The 24,857-nt window shown below is 42.7% G+C and overlaps 1 protein-coding gene across 9 annotated transcripts in view; it reads right to left on the minus strand.

Moving 5' to 3' along the window:
* The window catches only part of Abcc9 (ATP binding cassette subfamily C member 9), a 123,990-nt gene that overhangs the window by 86,634 nt on the left and 12,499 nt on the right, over positions 1-24,857 (minus strand). For 6 of the 9 annotated variants that reach the window (XM_039107119.2, XM_039107120.2, XM_039107124.2 and 3 more), the window contains 6 exons: positions 19,352-19,518; positions 16,989-17,231; positions 14,564-14,749; positions 5,366-5,518; positions 4,519-4,674; positions 2,591-2,725 (listed from right to left, as the gene is read on the minus strand). In XM_039107119.2, coding sequence (XP_038963047.1) covers positions 2,591-2,725; positions 4,519-4,674; positions 5,366-5,518; positions 14,564-14,749; positions 16,989-17,231; positions 19,352-19,518 — 1,040 coding nt within the window. The remainder of the gene's footprint in view (positions 1-2,590; positions 2,726-4,518; positions 4,675-5,365; positions 5,519-14,563; positions 14,750-16,988; positions 17,232-19,351; positions 19,519-24,857) is intronic. The other 3 variants (XM_039107122.2, XM_063285618.1, XM_063285617.1) reach the window with 1 other exon arrangement.

Below are 24,857 nucleotides of genomic sequence, written 5' to 3' on the forward strand. Positions count from 1 at the left end.
CCAGTTTGACCATTAGTTTGGCGGCCTCCTTCAACTCAGTAGTATCCCAGAACAGCCTACACGGCATAGGAGGCCCCACTACCATCAAAGTGGACACCAGAGTGAAAGGCAGACAGAAGAAAGCAAGGTGGCCATTCGACTGCCTTTCTTTATTTTTTGTCTCTGTGTGGCCTTAAATGCCTATCAAATGATGGTCCATGAGCAGCCAATAAAGGACAGATGTTTGAGGGGCACCCAGTATCCATCTGTGCTGCCATCCCATGCCTTTCTGTGTTTGAATGCTACAGTGAAAAGGGGAGGTGGCTCAGAGCACTGTGAGGACAGACAGACACGAAGAGTCACCTCACCCAAGCAGCAGACAAACAAGGGGGTGGGAAACAGTCCCCCACTTGTATAACATACAACTCCCTTGTCACGGTAGGAATGCCAACTGGAGGGGCAATGCTATGGGTGGGAGCAGCGCCACCAGTGGCGTCCGATTGACACACAGCCTCGCTCACACTTGATCTAGCTTTGTTTCTAGACACGCGGTCAACTGTAGGTTGATGTTCTTATGCAGGTGAAAGCAGACACAAGATAAAACGAGGCCTGCCATTGGACGAGAAGAAAGGGAAGCAGGAATAGAGGTTTTAGAAGAAGGAAGAGCAGAAAGAGAGAAGCAACATGGAGGTGGACGTAAACAATCCTCGCTGTGCATCTCTACATAGATCCAGGTTGTTATGACTATTCTTAAGGGATGGACGTGTACAGGATTCTGTGTGTCTAGATGAGCAAACTATATCTTATCTAGGTGGGCCAGTTTATATCCCTACCAATTGGTTGTAAGTTATTTGTGTGGGTGTATTGCACACTGAGCGTTTAACACATAAGTCTGGTTGTTGGATTCCAGTTTGTTGAGTCATGACTCAACTGTGTTGTTGGGAGTGTGAGCAGAGTCTATGACAGGAAGCCATGCTAGGCTATAGAATGCTTGGGGCTAGCATACTGTGGGGCCAGGCTAACACGGCCCGCGGAACACCATGTGTGTATCCGGCATGGTAACAACCTGCCAAGGGGACAGTGTGTAAAAGCTGCTGACAAGAGCGCACAGATCCATGCAGAGTGGGAACTTGTGGGAACTGGTCATGTGCATTTTTAATTATACCACAACAGTTAACAACGTTACTATTTCCAAATGGTTGTTTGCAGAAAGCCAGTGTTTGCTCAAAGAAAATGATTTCACGGTAATGAAGTTGAAGCAGAAAGGGTCAGTAGGGACTGTGTATTCATGACCATGATTACACTCCGTAGCGTTTGCTGGTCCCAATAGGTTTCAAGCAACCTCACATAACATTGGCGGGAATTGAACTTCAGATGCATGGTACCCAATCTGAGACTCCTGCTCGATTCATGATTCATTTTTTCCTGGTCATAACTGACATCCAAGGCTTAAGAGTCACTTTTGACAGCTTGCTTTCTTTCCTTCCTTCTTTCTTTCTTTCCTTCTTTCTTTCTTTCCTCCTTCCTTTCTTTCTTTCTTGATCCAGTCAGATGTGGTGGTTAACACCTCTACTCTCAGTATTGAAGAGGCAGAAACAAGCAGCTCTCTGTGAGCTCAAGGGCAGCCCGGTCTACATTAGTGAATTCCAGGACAGCCAGAGCCACATAGTGAGACCTTGTCTCAAAACAGAACAAAAGTCCCAAGGGCTTAGCACCCGTGATTCCCACAGTGTGAGACAAAACCAGTCAAGTCTCAAGTTCCCACTCTATCTTTCTAAGCTGTCCTCACATGGCCACTACAGAAACCACTGTGGAAGTTCTTCCAAAGGACTCAAGCTGCATCTATCGCATGACCCAGCTATACCACCCCTGAATACTCACCCAAATGACTCCAACTGAACACACCACAGAGAAAAGTGGCACATTAATGTCAATACAACGTTAGTCACAGTAGGTGAGCTTTCCATTGGCAGGGGAACGGATGAGGAAAATGTGTGGAGACACACCACGGATGTCATTCCACCATAAAGGACAAAATCATGTTCCTGGCAGGACAATGGGTGCAACTGGAGATTATCATATAAAGTAAATTAGATCAGACTCAAAGCGGCAAATGTCGTGTTTTCTGTCATGTGTGAGCTGTAGATTTTACAGAGATGACATGAAATTAGGTGTGAGGCTGCTCAGACAGACAAAGGGGTTGATGGGAAATGAAGAAGGCAGCACGGATGATATAGACGGAATATAGTCAACACACACTGAATACTTGAATGAAATCTACTATGTGGGATGAACAGACACCAACTTTAAAACACTTTTGCAGTAATAAAAGCACACATTCACTGACCGAGAATACAAATGAAGCCAGGAAGGGTAGCACTTTAATCCCAGCACTCAGGAGGCAGAGGCAGGGAGAGCCCCATCAATTCAGGCCAGCCTGGTCTACACAGCCAATTTCAGGCCAGCCAGGCTGAAAGGTTCCAGGTTTTGGAGGGGATACATGGAATACAATGATTTTTGAAATTACCCAGATTGAGATGGATTGACCTCTTATATTATAATTCAATAATGATTATAATTTCCTAATAAATTCCCCAAGGACGCGACTCACCAGAGTGCTCTTCTGAGCCTCCGCCAGCTTCGTGGCGATGAAGTACTGAATCGGTGCGAGGAGCACGATGACCGCCGCGCCTACCAGTGCGCTTGACCCAAGCAGATTATAGAGCAGGATCACCCCCATTATGATCTAGGAGGGAGCACGGGAACAGGAGAGTGAGTGGGGCTGAGAGCTGGTGGTGGGACAAATGCTGCAGGCGAGAATGGACTGTCCTAATTATCATGCGAAGTTTACTTGGGGGTCAACTCAACCATGACAGTTGGGTTTTTCTAAGATTCCTCTGGGATGGAGAAAGAAGGTATTTTCAGTATGTTAGTGTGTACAGCTGGTGTCAGACCACCCTATTGCTGCAAGCTGCTGAGAGGCCTCCGGGTGTTTCTGGTCTTAAAACGCAGCTCTACACTTGAAAAATAAATTAACATCAAGAGGCTGAAAAGGCCGTCACCCACTATGACCTTGATGTTTTAGGTTTCCCTGGAGTTGTGCCAGCTTTTCCAAGTTTTGGGAATTTACATATTGGCAGCATTCCAACACAAACATAGTAGGGCTTCTGGGGGCCAAGGGCTCCCTACCTGGTGACCCCCAAAGACACTAGACAACAAAGCTATGAGCAACCAAACCTGTGGAGAAATCTGGGTGTGGTGACAAAAACTTGTAATCCCAGCACTTGGGAGGCTAAGGCAGGAGGATTGCTGTGAGTTCAAGACCAGCTAAGACTGCGTGGTCGAACTTTAAACCCAAATGAGCAAACTTAAACAAAGCAAACCAACCAAACAAACAAAACCAGCACATAGAAAGTCTCCTCCTGGGATACTTATCACATGGAGTCTTCTCTTTTTATCAAGTTGTTACTTTTGTTTCTGAGACTGGCTTCCAACTTGCTACATAGCCAAGGCTGGCTGAACTAGCTAAGGCTGGCTGAACTAGCCAAGGCTGGCTCAGGCTTGCTATCTATTGTGTTCAAACACTTGTACTTCATGAGTTTGAATTTCCAGTTTAAAAAAAATCTATAAGCAATACTTATAAGAACTTGCATTTTTACTATCTATACACTTTAATAAGCGTAGTGTATAATGTTAATTTTAGCATAAAGATGAAAATTTTTGAGATAATGAAAAATACCCAGCACGGCAACCTAGAAAAATAACTGTAAGGGCTTCTTTGGCCTTTGTTACCCAGTGGGATGAAAAACCATGTCTTTAAAGAAAAAACACATTTAAACTGCTAGTCTATACAATATATAACTAAACATCACTGAAGCCTGTCACAGTCCAACCATCTTACAAAGCTCGGTGTTCTGCATTCCACTGTCAGGTGAGGCCATGGGCTGGACTGAAGTGACCGCTCTAGATCAGAAATGCTGTGGAATTTGTCAGAATGAAAGGGTTCGAACCTGGGGGTGGATCTGGACAGCGACACTAACAACTGGTGGATTCCCAAGGGCCATGAAATGCAGGACCCCGCTTCCAAATGCTTCAGACCTGGTCACGTATTTAAACCCAAGGACCTTCTCAACTGGGTCAAGAAAAGATGGGTGCTATTCAGAGTGCAGTTAAAGAATTATCATGTAGGGGCTGGGGATTTAGCTCAGTGGTAGAGCGCTTACCTAGGAAGCACAAGGCCCTGGGTTCGGTCCCCAGCTCCGAAAAAAAAAAGAGCCAAAAAAAAAAAAAGAATTATCATGTAGAGGGGCTCAGCTGCAGTGCATGCAAGGGGCACCACAGGCCTTGGAACTTAAGCAATATAATCCCACCTCCTACTTTTTAACCTTCTAACATCTCTTAGTCTCATATTCCTTACCTACAAAAACAGGGCCTAAGGGCACTAGAGTATTTCAGTGGTATAGCATCTATGAGCCAAGCGTCCTCTGCTCTGCTCGTTTTACCCCCCTGCTAATGAGCATCTTATGTCCATTGATCTACCTGAACGGGCATGGCCCACAGATTGGGACACAGGAACAAGAACCACATGAGCTGATTGGTTTCTATGGCAACCAAGTTGTTGATCTGTCCCAGGGTCATCTCGCCCATGGATAGGTTAGAAGTAGACAGTCGAAGGATTTTGTTGTAGATCATAGCCTGTAAGGAGAAGCGGGGAAGGATGAAGGCTAGGCTGCAAGCTCGCAATACTAATCAGTTAATAATGCCTAACTAATAATCAAAAAGGTAATTATTAGTTTTTTTGAAAATATACAGGTTTCTCTACCTTCTTAAACTAATCGTAATCTTAAATGTGAGCTTCTGTTTTCTAGAATTATAACATACACCCTACGTTAAGCACTTTGCTCAGAAACAGACATTCGTGGGGATGGTAGATGCAAGATTTTTAGAATATCTTTCTTAGTGCGTGATTTTGAAAGTCCCCCTACACATTAATCTGTGTTTCTCTTGTCAAGTAGAAGCTTCAGATCTGAAAGCCAAAGGGGGGATATGAGAAGGAAGGGGAGGTCCAAAGTTGGGGTGACAGAAAGGTGATTGAATTTATGCAACCCCACAACAGAAGGAAAGAGGAAAATTTGCAGGGGAGGAAGGAGGGTGAGGGGGAGAGAGAGAAAGCAATGTATAAAATAATGTATGTATGAAAACTTCACAACAGTCACTCTTGTAAGTGCTAAGTTTTGAAGTAGATCCTGGAAACTCATGGCTATAACATTAAAGTAAACATAGTGTGGAGTGGGGGGATCCCCTGGCTGGCTAGTCTTCTCATCAATACCCGTGATGAATAAATGGTATCATTTATAAGACACAAAGGTTGCCGTGTTCCACATACCAGCAGAGCCCCACGCAGGTTGATGCCGGTCTCTATGGTCACATAGTAGGAAGCCTGCAAAAATGTCCTTTGCAGGATGAGGGCCAGGAAGAGCAGGACAGCCAGCACATGGGCATTTTCCAGAAACTCCTTCGATGAGAGTGTCTCTGAAAACTTTTTGTGAAAGGGAGAAAGGAAACAAATTCAAGCAGGTCTTTCCATGTGCCAGATGTCTAGTTGCATTTGTTAAAGTATGCATGACTCTCTACTTAAAACTCAGTGTTCTTACAATGCAGGCACCAATCTCCCTTGATATGGGGGCTCTCATCAAACTGGAGCTCACAGGTTCAGCTCACGTAGATGGTGGGTGAGCCCCAGAGGCCTTCCTGTCTTCACTTCCCCTGTGCTGGGATGGCAATCACCCTGGGTTTACTGACTGGGATAACTTCACCCAGGTTCTATATATCTTGATTAATATGCATGAAACAAAATTTAAAACATTTTATTTATCTCACCCCTGTGTCACCTCCAGGGAGAAAATATGACTTGTGAAAAACTGTCTTAGTAGGAAGCTGACTGAGTTCATAGGGATATAAAGCACTGGGTCAGCTTTGTGCACAGCAGAAGCGTGTGGTAACGGTCAATGAAGTGTGTAGCAATATTAGAGACATTCTTCTTTTTCATGATTGTAATTTAGTGCTGTGAAGGAGTGTATAGAACAAATAGGCTTGCAGTTCTGAATCTGGGGTAGTGGTCACCTCCTCCTCCTCCTCCTTACCCCCTCTTCCTCTCCTTCCTCCTCCTCCTCCTTCTCCTTACTCCCTCCTCCTCCTTCTCTTCCTCCCCCTCCTCTTTACCTCTTACTCCTCCCCTTCTTCCTTTTCCTCCTCTCCCTCCTCCTTATCCCACTCTTCCCCCTCTTTCTTTTCCTCCTTCCCCTTCTCCTTAACCCCTACTCCTTCTCTTCCTTTTCTTCCTCCCCCTCCTCTTTACCCCCTACTCCGCCATCCTCTTCCTTCTCAAACTCCTCCTAACCCCTCCTCCCATTCCTCTTTTTTCTCTCCTTCCTCCTCCTCCTTCTCTTTCTCTTCCTTTGTTCCCCCCTTCCTCCTCCTCCTTTTCTGATAGCTAAGTGAATAAAAAATGTAATTGGCAAAAATGTGTAAGACCCTAAGCAACATTTGTGTCTTCAGAATGTCCATTCTAGCTGCAAGGAAGCTCACCGAGACGGATAATTTGGGACCAGCAAATGTTTGTTTGAATAGCTAGCTTATTGTAGCTGTGTGAATGCTTTTCAATAGGATGTGTTTTTTAAATCTAGTAAAAATATACTTCTGTTTTCTTCCTCATCTGTCTTGAGTATGCATCTGAACGTCGAGTCTTATCCCATCTTCATTCTCCTGGCCCTGCATTTCAGGTGTAGAACTGCCGATAATTAATTTTCGCACAAAGTTCCTCAACACAAATGGTGCTTATTAAATATTTATAAGCTTCAAGTCTTAGGAATAATTTTTTGGACAGATACATTCATTGAGTGAGTGAGTGAGAGTGTGTGTGTGTGTGTGTGTGTGTGTGTGTGTGTGTGATTTTTTTCCTAAAAGAAAATTATTTGGATCTGCACCCTGGAGCTATCCCTGTGCCACATCTATTTACACCCCAATCCCACACCCGGAGAGAGCTTGTCTCCCAGGAGTGCTGACACACCTAAGATCACAGGTGAGACCACTACTACTGTGCCAATGCCTGGGCTAACTGGGATGCAACAGAAGCACACAGGGACTAAGATATGCAGAGCAGCCAGGGACAGGATCCTTCCAGTTTCCATCTCTACCCAGGAGCTGACCCTGTGACACAGCTACCCACAGCCCAATCCTGCCCAAAAAGAGCTGGTCTCCCAGGAGTGCTGAAACACCTAGGCTCACAGGGGTTCACAGGCTCGCAGGCTCACAGGCTCACAGGCTCACAGGCTCTCACAGGCTCACAGGCTCACAGGCTCACAGGCTCTCACAGGCTCACAGGCTCTCACAGGCTCACAGGCTCACAGGCTCTCACAGGCTCACACAGGCTCACAGGCTCACAGGCTCACAGGCTCACAGGCTCTCACAGGCTCACAGGCTCACAGGCTCACAGGCTCACAGGCTCTCACAGGCTCACAGGCTCACAGGCTCACAGGCTCACAGGCTCAAAGGAGGGACAAGCTCCTGTCAGAGACAGAAAGACAGCTAACACTGGAGATAACCAGATAGCAAGAGGCAAGCGCAAGAACATAAGTAACAGAAACCAAGGCTGCTTGGCATCATCAGAACCCAGTTCTCCCACCACAGCAAGCCCTGGATACCCCCAACACACCTGAAAAGGAAGATTCTGATTTAGAATCACATCTCATGATGATGATAGAGGACTTTAAGAAGGACATAAGTAACCTTAAAGAAATACAGGAGAACACAGGTAGACAGGTAGAATCCCTTAAAGAGGAAACACAAAAATTCCTTAAAGAATTACAGGAAAACACAACCAAACAGGTGAGGGAAATCACCAAAACCAACCAGGATATAAAAATGGAAATAGAAACAATAAAGAAATCACAAAGGGAGACAACCCTGGAGAGAAAAAAACTAGGAAAAGCATCACCAACAAAATACAAGAGATAAAAGAGAGAGTCTCAGGTATAGAAGATACCAAAAAAAAAATTAACACAACAGTCAAAGAAAATACAAAAAGCAAAAAGCTCCTAACCCTAAATATCCAGGAAATCCAGGACGCAATGAAAAGACCTAACCTAAGGATAATGGGCATGGAAGAGAGATTCCCAACTCAAAGATTCCCAACTCAAAGGGCCAGTAAACATCTTCAACAAAATTATAGAAGAAAACGTCCCTAACCTAAAGAAAGAGATGCCCATAAACATAAAGAAGCCTGCAGAACTCCAAATAGATGAACCAGAAAAGAGATTCTTCCTGTCACATACTAATCAAAACACCAAATGCACAAAACAAAGAGAGAATATTAAAAGCAGTAAGGGGAAAATGTCAGGTAGCATATAAAGGCTGACCTATCAGAATTACACCAGACCTCTCAACAGAGACTCTTAAAAACCAGAAGATCCTGGGCACTTGTCATACGGACCCTAAGAGAACACAAATGTCAGTCCAGGATACTATACCCAGCAAAACTCTCAATTACCATAGATGGAGAAAACAAGATAGTCCATGTCAAAACCAAATGTTCACAAGATCTTTCCACAAATCCAGCCCAGAAAGGATAATAGATGGAAAACTCCAACACAAGAAGGGAAACTATACCCAAGAAAAAGCAAGAAATTAATCTTCTTACAACTAACCCAAAAGAAACTAGCCACACAAACATAATTCCACTTCTAATCACAAAAATAACAGGAAGCAACAATCATTGGTTCTTAATATCTGTTTTTGTTTGTTTGGTTTTTGTGTTTTTTAAGTATAGAATAGAGTTGAAAAGAGAGCAGAGACAGAGAAAGGCAGGGAGAGAGAGAGAGAGAGAGAGAGAGAGAGAGAGAGAGAGAGAGAGAGAAGAGGAGTAGAGGTCAGCCATGAGCACTTGGAAAGAGGGGGGAATGGGGAGAGAGCAGGAGCAGGAGGGCAAGACAGCAAGAGTTTTAATATCTGTTAATATCAATAGACTCAATCCCCAATGGAAAAACATAGACTACCAGACTGGACACATAAACGGGACTCAGCATTTTGCTACATACAAGAAATGCACCTCAGTGACAAAGATGCTACCTCAGACTAAAAAGCTTGAAAAAAAATGTCCAAGCAAATGGTCCCAAGAAACAAGCTGGAATGGCCATTCTAACATCGAATGAAATTGATGTTCAACCAAAAGTTATCAAGAAGATGAGGAAGAACACTTCATACTCATCAAAGGAAAAATCTTCCATAATGAACTATCAGTCCTGATCTATGCCCTAAATGCTAGGGCACACATAATCATAAAACTAACTTTACTAAAGCTAAACACGCATATTGAATCTCACACAATGATAGTGGGAGACTTTAAAACCCCACTCTCAACAATGGACAGATTATGGAAACAGAAACTAAACAGAGACACAATGAAACTAATAGAAGTTATGAACCAAATGAATTTAACAGATATCTAACATTTAACATTTAACATTTCATCCTAAAACAAAAGAATATACCTTCTTCTCAGCGCCTCATGGTACCTTCTCCAAAATTGATCATATAATTGATCACAAAACAGGCTTCAACAGATGCAAGTAGATTGAAATAACCACTTGCATCCTATCAGATCAGGCTGGTCTTCAACAACATCAAAAACAGCAGAAAGCCTACATATACATGGAAGCTGAACAACTCTATTCAGTGATAGTTTGGTCAGGAAAAAATAAATTAAAGACTTTTTAGAATTTAAGGAAAATGAAGGCACAACATATTCAGACTTATGGGAGACAATGAAAGTGCTAAGAGGAAAACTCATAGCTCTGAGTACATCCATAAAGAAATGGGAGAGAGCCACCTAGTTGAAATCTCTAGAACAAAAAGAAACATATACACTCAAGAGGAATAGATGGCAGGAATTCAAATTCAGGACTGAAATCAACCAAGTAAAAACAAAAAGAACTATACACAAAGAATCAGCAAAACCAGGAGGTTTTTTGAGGTTCTTTGAAAAAATCAAAAAGACAAACCTTTAGCCTGAATAATCAGGGGGCACAGAGACAGTGTCCAAATTAACAAAATCAGAAATAAAAGGGGAGTCATAACAACAATAACTAAGGAAATTAAAAAACATAATCAGATCCTAATACAAAAGGATATACTCAACATAATTAGAAAATCTGAATGAAATAGATAATTTTCTAGACAGATATAAGGTACCAAAGTTAAATCAGGAACAGATAAACCATCTAAACAATCCCATAACCCCTAATGAAATGGAAGCAGTCATTAAAAATCTCATAATCACAAGAAGTCCAGGACCAGATAGTTTTTAGTGCAGAATTCTATAGAAGACATAATACCAATACTCTTCAAACTATTCCACAAAACAGAAACAGAAGGCACACTACCTAATTCATTCTGTGAAACCACAGTTACAGATACCAAAACAACACAAAGACTCAACAAAGACAGAGAACTTCATACCAATTTCCCTTATGAATATTGATGCAAAAATATTCAATAAAATTCTTGCAAACTAAACCCAGGATCACATCAAAATGAGCATTCACCATGATCAAGTAGGCTTCATCTCAGGATGCAGGGATGGTTCAATATACAGAAATCCATCAATGTAATCCATTATATAAACAAACTTAAGGAAAAAAACTAATGATCAGCTCATTAGGTGCGGAGAAAGCATTTGACAAAATTCAACACCCCTTCATATCAAAAGTCTTAGAAAGATTGGGAATTCAAGGCCCATACCTAAACATAGTAAAGGCAATATACAGCAAACCAGTAGCCAACATCAAAAAAAAATGGAGAAAAACTTGAAGCAATCCCACTAAAATCAGGGACTAGACATAGCCGTCTACTCTCTCCCTATCTATTAAATATAGTAATCAAAGTTCTATCTAGAGCAATTATACAACAAAAGGAGGTCAAAGAGATACAAATTAGAACAAAAAAATCCAAATATCACTCTTTGCAGATGATATGATAGTATACGTAAGTGACCCCAAAAATTCCACTACAGAACTCCTTCAGCTGATAAACAACTTCAGCAAAGTGGCTGGATATAAAATTAACTCAAACAAATGAGTAGCCTTTCTCTATTCAAAAGATAAAGAAAAAGAGAAAGAAATTAGCAAAACGACACCCTTCACAATAGTCACAAATAATATAAAATATTTTGGTCTGACTCTAACCAAGCAAGTGAAAGATCTGTATAATAAGAACTTCAAGTCTCTGAAGAAAGACATTGAAGAAGATCTCAAAGATGGAAAGATCTCCCATGCTCATGGATTTGCAGGATTAACATAGTAAAAATGGCCATCTTAAAAAAAGCAATCTACAGATTAAGGCAATCCCCATCGAAATTCCAACTCAATTCTTCATACAGATAGAAAGCGCAGTTCTAAAATTCATTTGTAACAACAAAAAACCCAGGATAGCAAAAACTATTCTCAACGATAAGAGAACTTCTGGGGGAATCACCATCCCTGACCGCAAGCTCTACCACAGAGCAACAGTAATAAAAAAACCACATGGTACTGATACATAGACAGACAGGTAGATCAATGGAATAGAACTGAAGACACAGAAATAACCCACACACCTCTGGTCACTTAATCTTTGACAAAGAAGCTAAAACCAAATTCAGCATATTCAACAAATGGTGCTGGCTTGAGTGGTGGTCAGCCTGTAGAAGAATGCAAATCGATCCATTCTTATCCCCTATACAAAGCTCAAGTCCAGGTGATCAAAGGCTTCCGCATATAACCAGATACACTTAATCTATTAAAAGAGAAAAATGGGAAAGAGCCTCGAGCACATGGGCAGGGGGAAATTTTTCTGAACAGAACACCAATGGCCCAGGCTCTAAGATCAACTCTAGACAAATGGGATCTCATAAAATTGAAAAACATCTGTAAGCCAAATGACATGGTCATCAGGACAAAACGGCAACCTACAGATTGGGAAAAGATCTTTACCAATCCTACACGCAATAGAGGGCTAACATCCAATAGATACAAAGAACTCAAGAAGTTAGACTAGAGAGAATCAAATAACCCTATTAAAAACGGGGTACAGAGCTAAACAAAGAATTCTCAACTGAGATATATTGAATGGCCAGAAAGCACCTAAAGAAATGTTCAACGTCCTTATTCATCAGGGAAATGCAAATCAAAAGGACCCTGAGATTCCACCTCACACCAGTCAGAATGGCTAAGATCAAAAACTCAGGTGACAACAGATGCTGGCGAGGATGTGGAGAAAGAGGAACACTGCTCCATTGTTGGTGGGATTGCAAACTGGTACAAACCACTGTGGAAATTCATCTGGAGTTTCCTCAGAAAATTGGACATAGTACTACCTGAGGACCTAGCTGTACCACTCCTGGGCATATACCCTTGTGATATGTTCCAACATATGTTCCACTATGTTCTTAACAGCCTTAGTTTTAATATCCAGAAGCTGGCAAAAAACCCAGATGTCCCTCAACAGAGGAATGGATACAGAAAGTGTGGTACATCTACACAATGGAGTACTACTCAGCTATTAACAACAATGACTTCATGAAATTCACAGGCAATGTAAGGAACTAGAAAATATCATCCTGTGTGTTGTAACCCAGTTACAAAAGGACACATATGGTATGTACTCTCTGATAAGTGGATATTATAACATAAAGCTCTGACTACCCACGACACGACCACATGAAGCTCGAGAATAAGGAAGACCAAAGTGTGGATGCTTCAGTACTACTTAGAAGGGGGAACAAAATAATCACGGGAGGTAGAGGATGGGAGGGACTTGTGAGGAAAAGAGGAGAGGGAGGATGGAAGGGGTGACAGATCAGGTGTAGGAGAAGATGGGGGATATGTACAGAGGGTGAGGAAATTGTGTGGCAATGGGGATGGGAAACTGAGGGTAGCCACCAGAAAGTCCCAGATACCAGGAAAGCAAGAGGTTCCCAGGACCCAATGGGGATGATATTAACTGAAACACCCAACAAAGGCGAGAGCGAACCTTGTGGAGACCATATCCAGAGGTTAGGCACAGACCCTAGTTGAGGGATGGGGCCACCCACCCTTCTCAAAAATTTAACCCAGAATTGCTCCTGTCTAACAGTAATGCGGGGACGAAGAGTGGAGCAGAGACTGAAGGAAAGGCCATCAAGAGAGGGCCTCACCTGGGATTCCATTTCGCACACAGCCACTAAACCCAGACTCTATGGTGGATGCCAAGAAGTTGCTGACAAGAGCCTGATATAACTATCTTCTGAGAAGCTCTGCCAGTGTCTTACAGATACAGAAGCAGATGCTCGCAGCCAACCATCTGACTGAGTACAGGGACCCCAATGGAGGAGTCAGGGGGAAGGTCTGAAGGAACTGAAGGGGTTTGCAACCCCGTAGAAAGAACAACAATATCAACCAACCCGATTTCCCAGAACTCCCAAGGACTAAACCACCAACCAAAGAGTACCCATGGAGAGACCCATGGCTCCAGCTACATATGTAGTAAAGGATGGTCTTATCTGGCATCAATAGGAGGAGAGGCCCTTGGTCCTGTGAAGCCCCAGCATAGGGGAATTCCAGGGCAGTGAGGCAGGAGTGAGTGGGTGTGTGTGGGGGGCAGCACCCTCATAGAAGCAGGGGAGGGGAGGGAATAGGGGGTTTGCAGAGGGGAAACCAGGGAGGGGGATAACACTGGAAATGTAAAAAATTAAATAAACAATAAAAAACTTAAAAAAAAGAAAATTATTTGCTTTACTAAAAACATTAAATTCCTCTATAAATAACCATGCTTGAACTTCTCATACCACTGCATTAATAAAAAGTGACAATTACAATGTAATCTTTCAATAATGCGTTTCTTTTCAAATACACGGTGAACCAGGCAGGCAAGATGGCTCAGCAGGTAAAGGTGCTTGCCACCAAGCCTGATGGCCTGAGATCAACCCCAGGATCCACACAGTGAAAAGAGAGAACCTGCTCCACTCCCGTAAGTTGTCATTGAGCCCCACACGTTAGCTATGGCACCCGCATGCCTACGCACAGTAGTGATTTCAATAACAATGTTGCCTGTCAGCTCATATGTTTGAGTAGTTGTCCTGAGTTGGTGGAACTGGTCAGGAAGGATTAGGAGGTATGGCCTTGTTGGAGGAGGGGTGTCACAGAGAGCAGGCTTTCAGGTTTTAATTGCCCATGCCATTCCAAGTTAGCTCTTTCTCAGCCTCATGCTTGTGGATCAAGACGTAAGCTCTCACCTGCAGCTCTAACACCCTGCAGCCTGCCTGCCCACCAGCCCGCCCGCCTACCGGTCCACCTGCCTGCCCGCCCGCCTGCCTGCCTGTCCGCCTGCCTGCCCGCCTGCCTGCTGCCACGCTCGAACGCCCCCCACCGTGATGGTCATGGACTCACCCTCTGAAACTGTATCCCTTCAATAAATTGTTCCTTCTATCAGTTTCCTTGGTCATGGTGTCTTCACAGAAATAGAAAAGCAACTAATACAAGCGATAAATAAATTTTAAAAGCCGTGCACTTACTCTCGTCGTGTTATTCTTCGGTTCATTCACACGCTGGACGATTCCGGAAATACAAAGAGGGCCGGCAAAGCCCAGCAAGTCAGCCAAGTAGCGGAACGTGCTGCTCAGCAGGATCGGTCTCCCAAAAGCCCTGTACATGGCCAGCCATATGGAGGGAGTCCGATTCGGATGATCCGCAGCCTTTTTCTGAAACAAATGGACTGAAGTAAATAAAACCTTAGGACAGCAGTCGGCCTCGGCAGCTGCGAGGTGCTTTCTGAAGTCCCAAAGATAACTGTGGAGACATCAGTGGGACGTGGGAAAGTCTGCATCCTTTCATTTAATACAAATATTAGCTATTGGACCCCACACATACACACAAGAGACCTATACAATGGAGTGTACAAGTCAGTTCTACACCTCTGTCCTTAGTCATCACCGGATTCTTAAGGACAAATGCATACTGTTATGAGGTTCCAATCACATTTCCTTTCAAAAGTACCATGAGCAGACAAGATGGCTATGTGAGTAAAAGTGCTTGCCACCAAGCCTGGTGACCTGAGATCAAACCAGGATCTATGTGGTGAAAAGAAAGAACCCACTCCTACAAGCTGTCCTCTGATCGTCATGTATAAGACATGGCACGCACATGTCCACACGTCAACTCACTACAGTGATTTGAATTAAAAATGGTCTCACAGGCTCCTGTGTTTGAGTGTTTTGTATTTGTGAGAGGTTCCCAGTCACACTCTGTGAGCTAAAGTGGATTATCACACCTCATTTATCTTTCACATTTTCTCAGCTTCACAGAGAGGAGTCGGTTCATTTTGAAATCATTAGAGGCTATGCTTAAAAAAGGGAAAAAAATGGATACATGCTTAAGGTAACCATTGACTTGTGAGCCGTCAGCCGTTGTTTGTAAAGACTTTAAGACCTGAGCGTGTGTGGTGGCAAAGAAACCAGCTCACTGTGGTGGAAGGCTGGAGGGATGGTTCAGCTGGTAAACGGCTCTTCTTGAAAGCTTGAAGACAAGAGGACAATCCTCAGTAACCACATGAAAAAGGTCAGGCATGGTGGCTTGGATTCCTAACACTGAGCAGGCATGCCTGGCCAGCCAGCCAACTCCATGGGGGTTGGGAGGTAGCTATGTCTCACTGAGAGGCTCTGCCTCCTTGACCTCCACAGACTGGAACAGAATCATCTTTCATATTCAGTTGTCCACTGGACCTCATGATTTCTACATTTTCTCAGGTTCACTCACATGACATGAGCACAGAGACTTGAAGCTGTTCCTTGAAGGCACTCAGGGTAAGTTTACTCTCTATTTTATATATTTTAAATGAGAGAAGTTTACAGATTTTGATGTAATATTTCCTCAAGGAAAACCAAGAAGTGACTCAGGCCCATTTGTAACAACTTTTCCTGCAATCGCAGTTTCGAAACACAAGATTCTGAGACAAGAGATGGTTTTCATCATTTACCATAAACAATTAGTTGGTTTTCAATTAACATTGCCACAGTGCTCTAACAGATTCAGCATTCAGGATTCTGTCATTGTGAATATCAACATTGTAAAGACTGTTGCAACAAAAATACATCTAGAACTGTGTATCCCACCTAGGACCCCTTAGAATAGTAATAGGACAAATTTCAGATTTATAAAGATGGAAATGAGGAGCAAATGGGAAGAAGATGATGAAGATACATTGTATCCAGGCATGAATTTGTCAAAGAATAAGGCAAAGGTACCAATAGCTCACACGTTTTAACTTTTCTCAAGGATCTTGTGAATTGCTTTTCTAAGTATGATAAAAAAAAAACATATGTTCATTAATAATTACTTTAAAGAAACCTCACATTAATTACCAACAAACACTGGGTTTTGTGCTTCAAATTTAATTTGAATACTCTCCAAGTTTGAAGCATAGACATTCTATTAACAGGTTAGTTACATGGGATCACTCAGCTTTAGGTTTCATGTGCATGGGTGTCATGCCTTCTGTGTGTATGTGTATGTAGGGCCCTCCAAAACCAGAAGAGGGCATTGTCTCCCCTGGGAATGGAATGTCAGATTGTTGTGAGCCACCATGTAGGTGCTGAGAGTCAAACCCAGGACCTCTGGAAGAGTAGCCAGTGCCCTTAACCACTGAGCCATCTCTCCAGTCCCTGAGCTTATTTTTAATGTATACTTGAGTACATGTCCCAGAGGAAAACAGTGCCCTCAGAGTCCTTACATGATTAGGGACAACAGTCACGACACCGCTTAACTTCATCAGCCCTTCCTCTTTGTCCTCAATGTCATAATTAACAAGAAGCCAAATTACTGGGTGAGGCAGACGGAGAAAACCTGCTTACCCTTGGCCGCAGATACTATTTGAGCTTTGTACTTTGGTATTTAACAGGCCTGCTCAGTGTGGTTAGAGGTGTGTAAGACAGATTCTGTTACCTTCTGCTCTTCATAGGCCTCCTTCAAGCAAACATAATTCGTCACCGCCCTCATTGCTATCGGCAACTTTCCGATCGCCTTCAGATCAATAGGTTTCCTGTGAGCTGATATGATAAGCGTGTTCATCCACCAGTAAGTAGCTTTGGACAGCAAATTCACAAACGGCTGGAGGAACCTCACGCCCAGGTCCTGGAGGTCCTCTGGAGGCTTCACTTTCTGAGGATTCATGAAGAAAACATATCTCTGCAGGTAGGAAGAATTCCACAGTGTGACCATTAGCCCACGTCTCTCTCCCCAGATTAAAAATAAAACCACACCCCTTTCTACATTTTCGTTTAAGGCAGCCAAGACCCGTGTTTTAATTTATGGTCCTTTCCATTGCACTCTGAAATTTCCTTTGCACTGATTCTTCTTTGTTTTCCTTAGATTAACCATCGAGTTGCCAGAGTTCCACACTGAAACCACTTGTAGACATCCTGAAAAAGTCATTAGACTTTTAAAAGAGCTTATGTTTATCCTGTGACTGGGTTAAATTAATGAAGATCGTTCTGTCATTGAGATTCTAATGCCATTGCTGAATCACGTGGTTTGGCTGATAACTGTCTACTGTCCCGATTTACTGCAGTTTATATCTTCCTACTCATAAAGTTATTTGATAGAAATGAACATTGAAAAGCCTGCTAGTGCCAGTAGAGTCTCAGGCTGTGACGGACAGCATCAGAACAGGAAGTATGGAAGGCAGCACGGGCTCCGTGCCCTCATGGTAGTCCTAATTACTCTGTTTTGGACACGGACCTAAAGTTACCGCTCTTGAAGCTCCATCAGGGAAATGAGCAGATGACATAAACTTATTTCCTCTATAATGATCGGCCTCAAGATCCATGTTTTGATGAACCCAGATTTGCCTTTGCCAAATCATGGATGAAGAAATCTATGGATGAGGGAATCAATCACTGCCTGCGAGAGCATAAATATAGCTTAGGTTCACCCAGGTCCTGAGAAATGAGTGGTCTGGTATTATAAGTGGGAATGAGCACACACACACACACACACATACATACACATACATGCACATGCATGCATACAGGTACACACATGCACATACACATGTAAGCACATGAACATACACACACGCACACACATGCACCCACACATACATATACATACATGCACACATACATAAAGGTACACACATGCACATATACGTGTATGCACATGAACACACACATGCATCCACACATACATGCACACACATACATACAGGTACACACATGAACATACACATGTAAACACATGAACACACACACACACACACACACACACACACACACACACACACATGCTCTCATATAGTTGAATGGTGGGTGCCCGAGTAGTGGTGGAGCTACTTCAGAAGGATTAGGAGATGTGGCTTTGTTGGAGGTGGTGTGTTTCTAAGAGTGGGTTTGAGATTTCAACTACTGGTGCCATTTGCAGTCTGTCTCTGTCTCTGTCTCTATCTCTGTCTCTGTCTCTGTCTCTGTCTTTATCTATCTATGTATCTATCTATGTATCTATGTATCTATGTATGTATGTATGTATCTATCTATCTATGTACCTATCTATCTATATATCTATCTATGTATCTATGTATCTATCTATGTATCTATCTATGTACCTATCTATCTATATATCTATCTATGTATCTATGTATCTATCTATGTATCTATCTATGTATCTATGTATCTATCTATGTATCTATGTATCTATCTATGTATCTATCTATCTATGTATCTATCTATGTATCTATCTATCTATGTATCTATGTATCTGTCTGTCTATCTATGTATCTATGTATCTGTCTGTCTATCTATGTATCTATGTATCTATGTATCTATGCATCTATGTATCTATCTATCTATCTATCTATCTATCTATCTATCTCTCCATTCCTCCATCCCTCTCTCTCTCTCTCTCTCTCTCTCTCTCTCCCCCCCCCCCCCGATTTCATCACCATCTCCCTCTATATGTATCTCTATCTGTTGCATGCTTGTGTATCAAGATGTGAGCTCTCAGATACTGCTTCAGAGCCACGCCTGCCTGCCAGCCACCATGTTCTGATCCTGAAGGCCATGGACTCTGAAACTGTTATTAACCCTAATAAACCCTTACTTCTCTAAGTTGCCTTGGTCACAGAACTTTATCAGAGCAGTGGAAAACTAACCACAATTAAGGTCCTGCAATTCAGTGGCTATTGCAATTTTATGCTTACCCACATAAATCACATACCCCCCCATTAAATACTCCTTAATTCCTGAATGGCCGTAATCTTTAATGCTGAGGTCTTCACTGTCAGGCATCACACCAGTGCAATTGGTACTCACTCGGACCCGGATGACATTGATCTCCACAGCCATCAGCAGTCCATTCAAGATGACCATCACTCCCGTGATGCAGAAGCGCAGGTCTGACATTCCCCACCCCAACTGCCAGTATTTGACCAACTTTATTGTCTTTGTAATGAAGGCCATGACCCAGTACAGGAATAAAGCTGCAGAGAGAGAAGGAGGAATGTAAGGCTTCAGCAATACTTACACACAAGCACATTTAAAGTATCTCATTTGCAAATCACTCCTTTAGTAAGAAACGACGTATGTTTGAGTGTGTGTCATGGGTTTTGAAAGTATGACCTTAGGATTAGGCATAGGGGTCAAGGTTCAGTCTTCTGCATGTGGATATCCGGTTTCCCTCAGCTCCTCTTACTGAAGAGACTCCCTTGACTCCAGTGTGTTTCTGTGCCTCTGTGCAGTCATGCGGCTGTAAGAGAATGGCCTTATTTCTGAACTTGATTCCCTCTTCCAGTGGTCTGTCTCTTTTGAAACCATGGCATGCTGTTTTGATTGCTAGGGCTTTGTGGTACCTTTTGGAGTCATGTGATGTTCTCTGCCTTGCATTTTTCTTCTCAACACTTATTCAATAGTTTGATATCTTTAATTCAGTCAGATCTGAGAAGAATGGGGTTAAGGTTTTGATTTGGGGATTTGATTGAATCTATGAATTGCTTTGGAGCATATCAACACTTTGATCACATGATCCATTTGAAGTATAAAAATAAGTTAGAAATATTGACGGCTTCCACTCGAATCATGTGTGATAGGTGGAAAGCCATAAGGAGAGGTAAGGATAACCTCTTGCCTTCAGGGTTTATATGAGTCTGTGGTATTGTCTCTGAACTTGTTCCTTAAGACCTTCAGTTCTGTGAAGAATTAGCAAGTCAGTATCTGTGTAATCTGTTTGTGAGGTGGGCTGCTTGTTCTCAGTGTGTGCAGATCATTGTTTGTGGGGAATGAATGGTCTTGGGATGTATCCGTCTGTTCGGCAGGACTTCTGCTGTCCAGCTCACCTTCAAGAGGAAAGTGATTCTTCTTAAACAAATAGTCTTAGCCAGCACAGCTGCTTGAAGGAAACAGAGAAGAGCAAGGACCCGAAAGCCATTGTCCTTGACTAGTCATATAAAAGACGGACGGAACTCTTCACACCTCACTACCACAGCCAGCACTATGCCACAAATGTGAGTTATGAGTGACGAGATTCCATACACCTCTTTGGAAAAGACTGTAGTCCACTCCGTATGGGTCATTACACGTGAATACAGGGTAAAAATGGAATCAAAACACAACAAACAATCCAGTCGGGTAAGACTTAGTAGAGCCTGAGTGGTTAAAGGGGCTCTACCCTTCCTCACTGAAGCAGAACTGGACATTAGCATCAGAACTAAACATATGTCAGGTTATGTTTTAGCTTAAGATGTATAAATAAGGTTAGATTGAGGGAGGGGGGAGAGCAAGCCAAATGATTTCCTGCCTAAGAGATCCACTTCAATACTGGAGACAGGTTAAAAATAAGTGGTGGGAAAAATGTAACATGAAAGCTGGAAAAGTAAGACCCTGTTAATTCCAAGACAAGCAGACTTCAAGAAGGAATATTCGCTGGAAGGGAAAATGTCCCCAACAGTGGCAAAAGGGCCTATTTTTCAATGACCAAATTGTGAAGGCCCCAATGAGAACTTGAAGAACTGGACACGATCAAGCATCTCATATTATCAGATGTTTGTGAAATTATTTAAATCTGGCTTCATAAAAGCCACTCACCACCTTCAGACTGTACTCCACTTTCACTGACCGTGGAGCTGGTGATTAGGAAAGGAGGCATAATAAAATTAAAATAGGAGAAGGATAGGCAGTGGTCAAGGCAATTCTTGCACAAGCAGCCAGTGTGAGTTCTGGGTCTCAGTTCCCCAGAACCATGTGAGGGCTGAGAGGTCTCACTGAACCGCCTGTCATTCCAACACCCAGAAGGCAGAGACAGAGGACCCTGGAGCAAGCGGTCCAGCCATAGCAGTTGTGCAGGAGAACATGAAAGACCCTGCCTCAGGGACTAAGGTAGAAGGGCAAAGAGGATAATTCCTAACATCCACCAGAGGTACCTACACATATGTACGTGCACACCTATGCATCTGTACCTGTCCACACAGGTACTCACACACACATGAGCATGCCTACACACAGGTATACCACACAAACAGGCACAAGAAAAAGGGAGGAAACAAAACAACAGAAACCATACAGAGCATGATTTCATTCAAGTCATAACGTAATTAAGTTTTTAAAATAAAGCTAGACATGGCGGCGCACGCCTGCAATCTCAGAGTTGGGGAGACTCAGACGAGAATATGAGCTCAACATGAACTACACGTTAAGACCCTACCTCAAACACAAAAGGAATGGGTCAGGAATGGAACTAGGGAGGTAGCTCAGAAGTTAATAGCACTGGCTGCTCCTCCAGAGGACCCATGTTCGAGTCCTAGAACCCATATGGTAGCTCACAACCATCTGTAATTCTAGTTCCATAGGATCTAGTTCCACCTCAGGTACACACACGGTACATAGCACGTGCCACCAAAATACTCATACACATAAAATAAAATTTTAAGACAAAAGTGTTATTTTTTAAAAAAAAAAAGTCAAGAACGATGTCTGTCACCTCTGAATACTTGGTTAGTGGATGACAGAAACTTAGCATTTCAAAACAGTTCCCATGCCTCTCATCTCTCAGTCTCCACGTGCTCTGAGTTCAAGCATGGGTCATCTGGATTCTCTCGTCATACGGCGAGCCAAGTGATGACAGGGGGTGGAGGGTCAGCCCAGGACAAGCTGACTTTGAACTTTTGTCCTTGTCGTTTTGTTGGGTCCTCCTTGACCTCAGGAGACTATGACAGACAAGGAGCACAGACGCAGTACAGTCACCTTTGAGATTCTCTATTCAGTCGGCTACCAAGACATCCCCTAACGCTTAAACCAAGCGTGTCTAGCCCATGTAGAAGATGTGTCTAGATAATTTCTATACACACTAGAAATTATCCCAACTGAATTGCAACAAAAATTCTATTACCTGATGTGAAAACTAAGAAAAAACTAAACTAAGAATAAATATTATAATTTTAGATGTTTTAGATGTTCTGGGAAGGTCCCCTATCGGTGTTTCTACCTTAAAGGTTAGGGAAAGGAGGTGAAAGAACAGAATCTAAAATAGGAAGGCAGTCCACAGAGAGGGGAAAGGACACCACCTAAAGTGGTCAGTGAAAGGAGCGTATTCCGGAGCACAGACAAAGCTGGCTCTTCCAAAGGATCACAGCAGATCAGTAATTCTCTGGCCAGGTTAGACAAAGAAGAATAATGAACACCCTGTGGTGGGAACAGAGGAAGCTTTGTCTCTGTAGTCTACATCTGTGAGGAGGATGACCAATTAAAACAACAGACTTAATCAGATAACACACAAGATAGTAAATGTTTCTTAAGACACAGGAAGCAATAGCAACAGGAAAAATGTTAGGTAAACTGTAACACACCAACATTAAATTTTTCTGCTTGACAAGAGACTCGGTTAAAGAAAGGAGTTCGGATGCTCCAAATTCAGGTCTCAGAGAATAAATTCTACAACCGAAAGTTAGAATACAACTGGCTAAAAATAGAACAAGACACATCAACAGCCACTCTGAAAAGATGAAGAGAACGGCAACTTGACACTTTACAGAGATACGAGCCAGTGAAGTCATCAACTGACACTCTGCACCAGCCACCAGGAAGATGGTCATTAAAGTCACGGTGAGTGACTGAGGGACACCCACCAGTATGGCTACGTTAGGTGGACCAAGCTCACTGAGGCTGTGTCCACATGGAACTGAAGATGCCACATACCATTAGTGAAAATGTTAGGTGATTTGGGTCAACTTCTGCTGGTTTCTTACTAAAATGAGCATATATATGCATATACCTCTGCCTGTCCTCTAGCCCAGCAATCTCTCCTGAGGTTTTTACCCTAAAACACATTCACAAAACTCTTCACAACAGCCCTTTTACTTTCATGACGACTCATGACTCAGTCTAGGTATACATCAATAGCACAGGGAAAAGGTGACATGTTTGTACAGAGAAATATCACACAACAGTTGATGGCAAAAACAAAACCCAGTGCAAGTGGACTGCTACTGAGCCTCCCAGGGTCATGCTGAGAGAGAGCAGCCTAACTTGTTTGATTCAATCTGTGTGACACCACCAGAGAACAAGCCCGTCTCCATGCAGTGGAGGAAATCAGGATAGATATTTTCTCTGTGCAGATGAGGGGAAAGTCAGAGTAGTCTGAGAGGGACAGAGAATGCATGCATGGCTGAGGGTTGCATGGTGGCGGGAGGATGGTGAACACATCTGACAACTCAGGGCCTCTTGGTCTCAAGTATGCAAATTTTACTTCACAAGAATTGTAGAAAAGATCTAACTCTAGTTAGAATATATGTGTGGATAAAGAATGGAAAAATATATGGATATATATGTATACATGGATATATAGAAGAATAAAGATTTGTCTAAAACAGAGTATGCAAATTTTAGTTCACACGAACTGTAGACAAAGATCTAACTCTAGTTAGAATACATGTATGTCATATATACAAAATATATAGTTAGTTTTATATATAGTTAGTCAGCTATAGATAAATAAACTATATATATGTATGTCAATATATACATATATATGAATAAAGAACAAAAATAAAGATTTGTCTAAAACAGAGTAAGACCAAAATTGAAATTTTTTAGGTAGTGGGCAAATGAATATTTGTGTAATTCTTTCAGTTTTCTTCAGGTTTGGAAGACTTCGTCATAAATTTGTGATTGAAACAAAATTACGAGTTCATGATTTTAAAATAAACATTTCTTTCTGATATCAAGTGTTTCTCTTAAAACAAGGGAAAGTATCTTTTAGTTCTCTCAGTCCTTCATCTCAGCAATAAAATCTCATCCTCGCTTAGACGTACATAACAACTGTGCTCCAACGTTGACTTCGAGCCCTTAGGTACACCACTTAACTGTACACTTCCTTTCCCTTTTTATTCCGTAACTTAGTCATACAGTTTGAATTTTTCCCTTTTGGTTGCCAATTTAGAAAGTCAAAGTTCATTGGAGGTCAAAGGAGCAGCGAAGGCTAAGTAGAGAGCCTTAGCTCTGTTGCAGGCAGGAGGGAGGGGCTGAGATTTGAAGAGCTGTTCCTCCGGACTGACTGTGGGCTTTTCCATGGGCTACAATGCTCACCCTGCGGCAAGGAGCTGTCTGAGGACTCACCAGCAGCTTTAGAGGATGGCACCAACAGAGGATGGGAGAGGCCTTTGGAAGGTGTCTCAAGACTCCAAGGCACAGGGAGATGTGGAGCTATACAGAATGTCATGCTAATGGGCCCACTATCTGCAAGAGCTCAGATTGTTAGAAAACAATTCCTGATGTCCCTGTGGCCAGCACATCCCTCTCATTCTCCCCAGAACAACACACTGCAGAGACA

This window comes from Rattus norvegicus, chromosome 4 (genome assembly GCF_036323735.1).
Source record: "Rattus norvegicus strain BN/NHsdMcwi chromosome 4, GRCr8, whole genome shotgun sequence".
Lineage (NCBI taxonomy): Eukaryota > Metazoa > Chordata > Mammalia > Rodentia > Muridae > Rattus > Rattus norvegicus.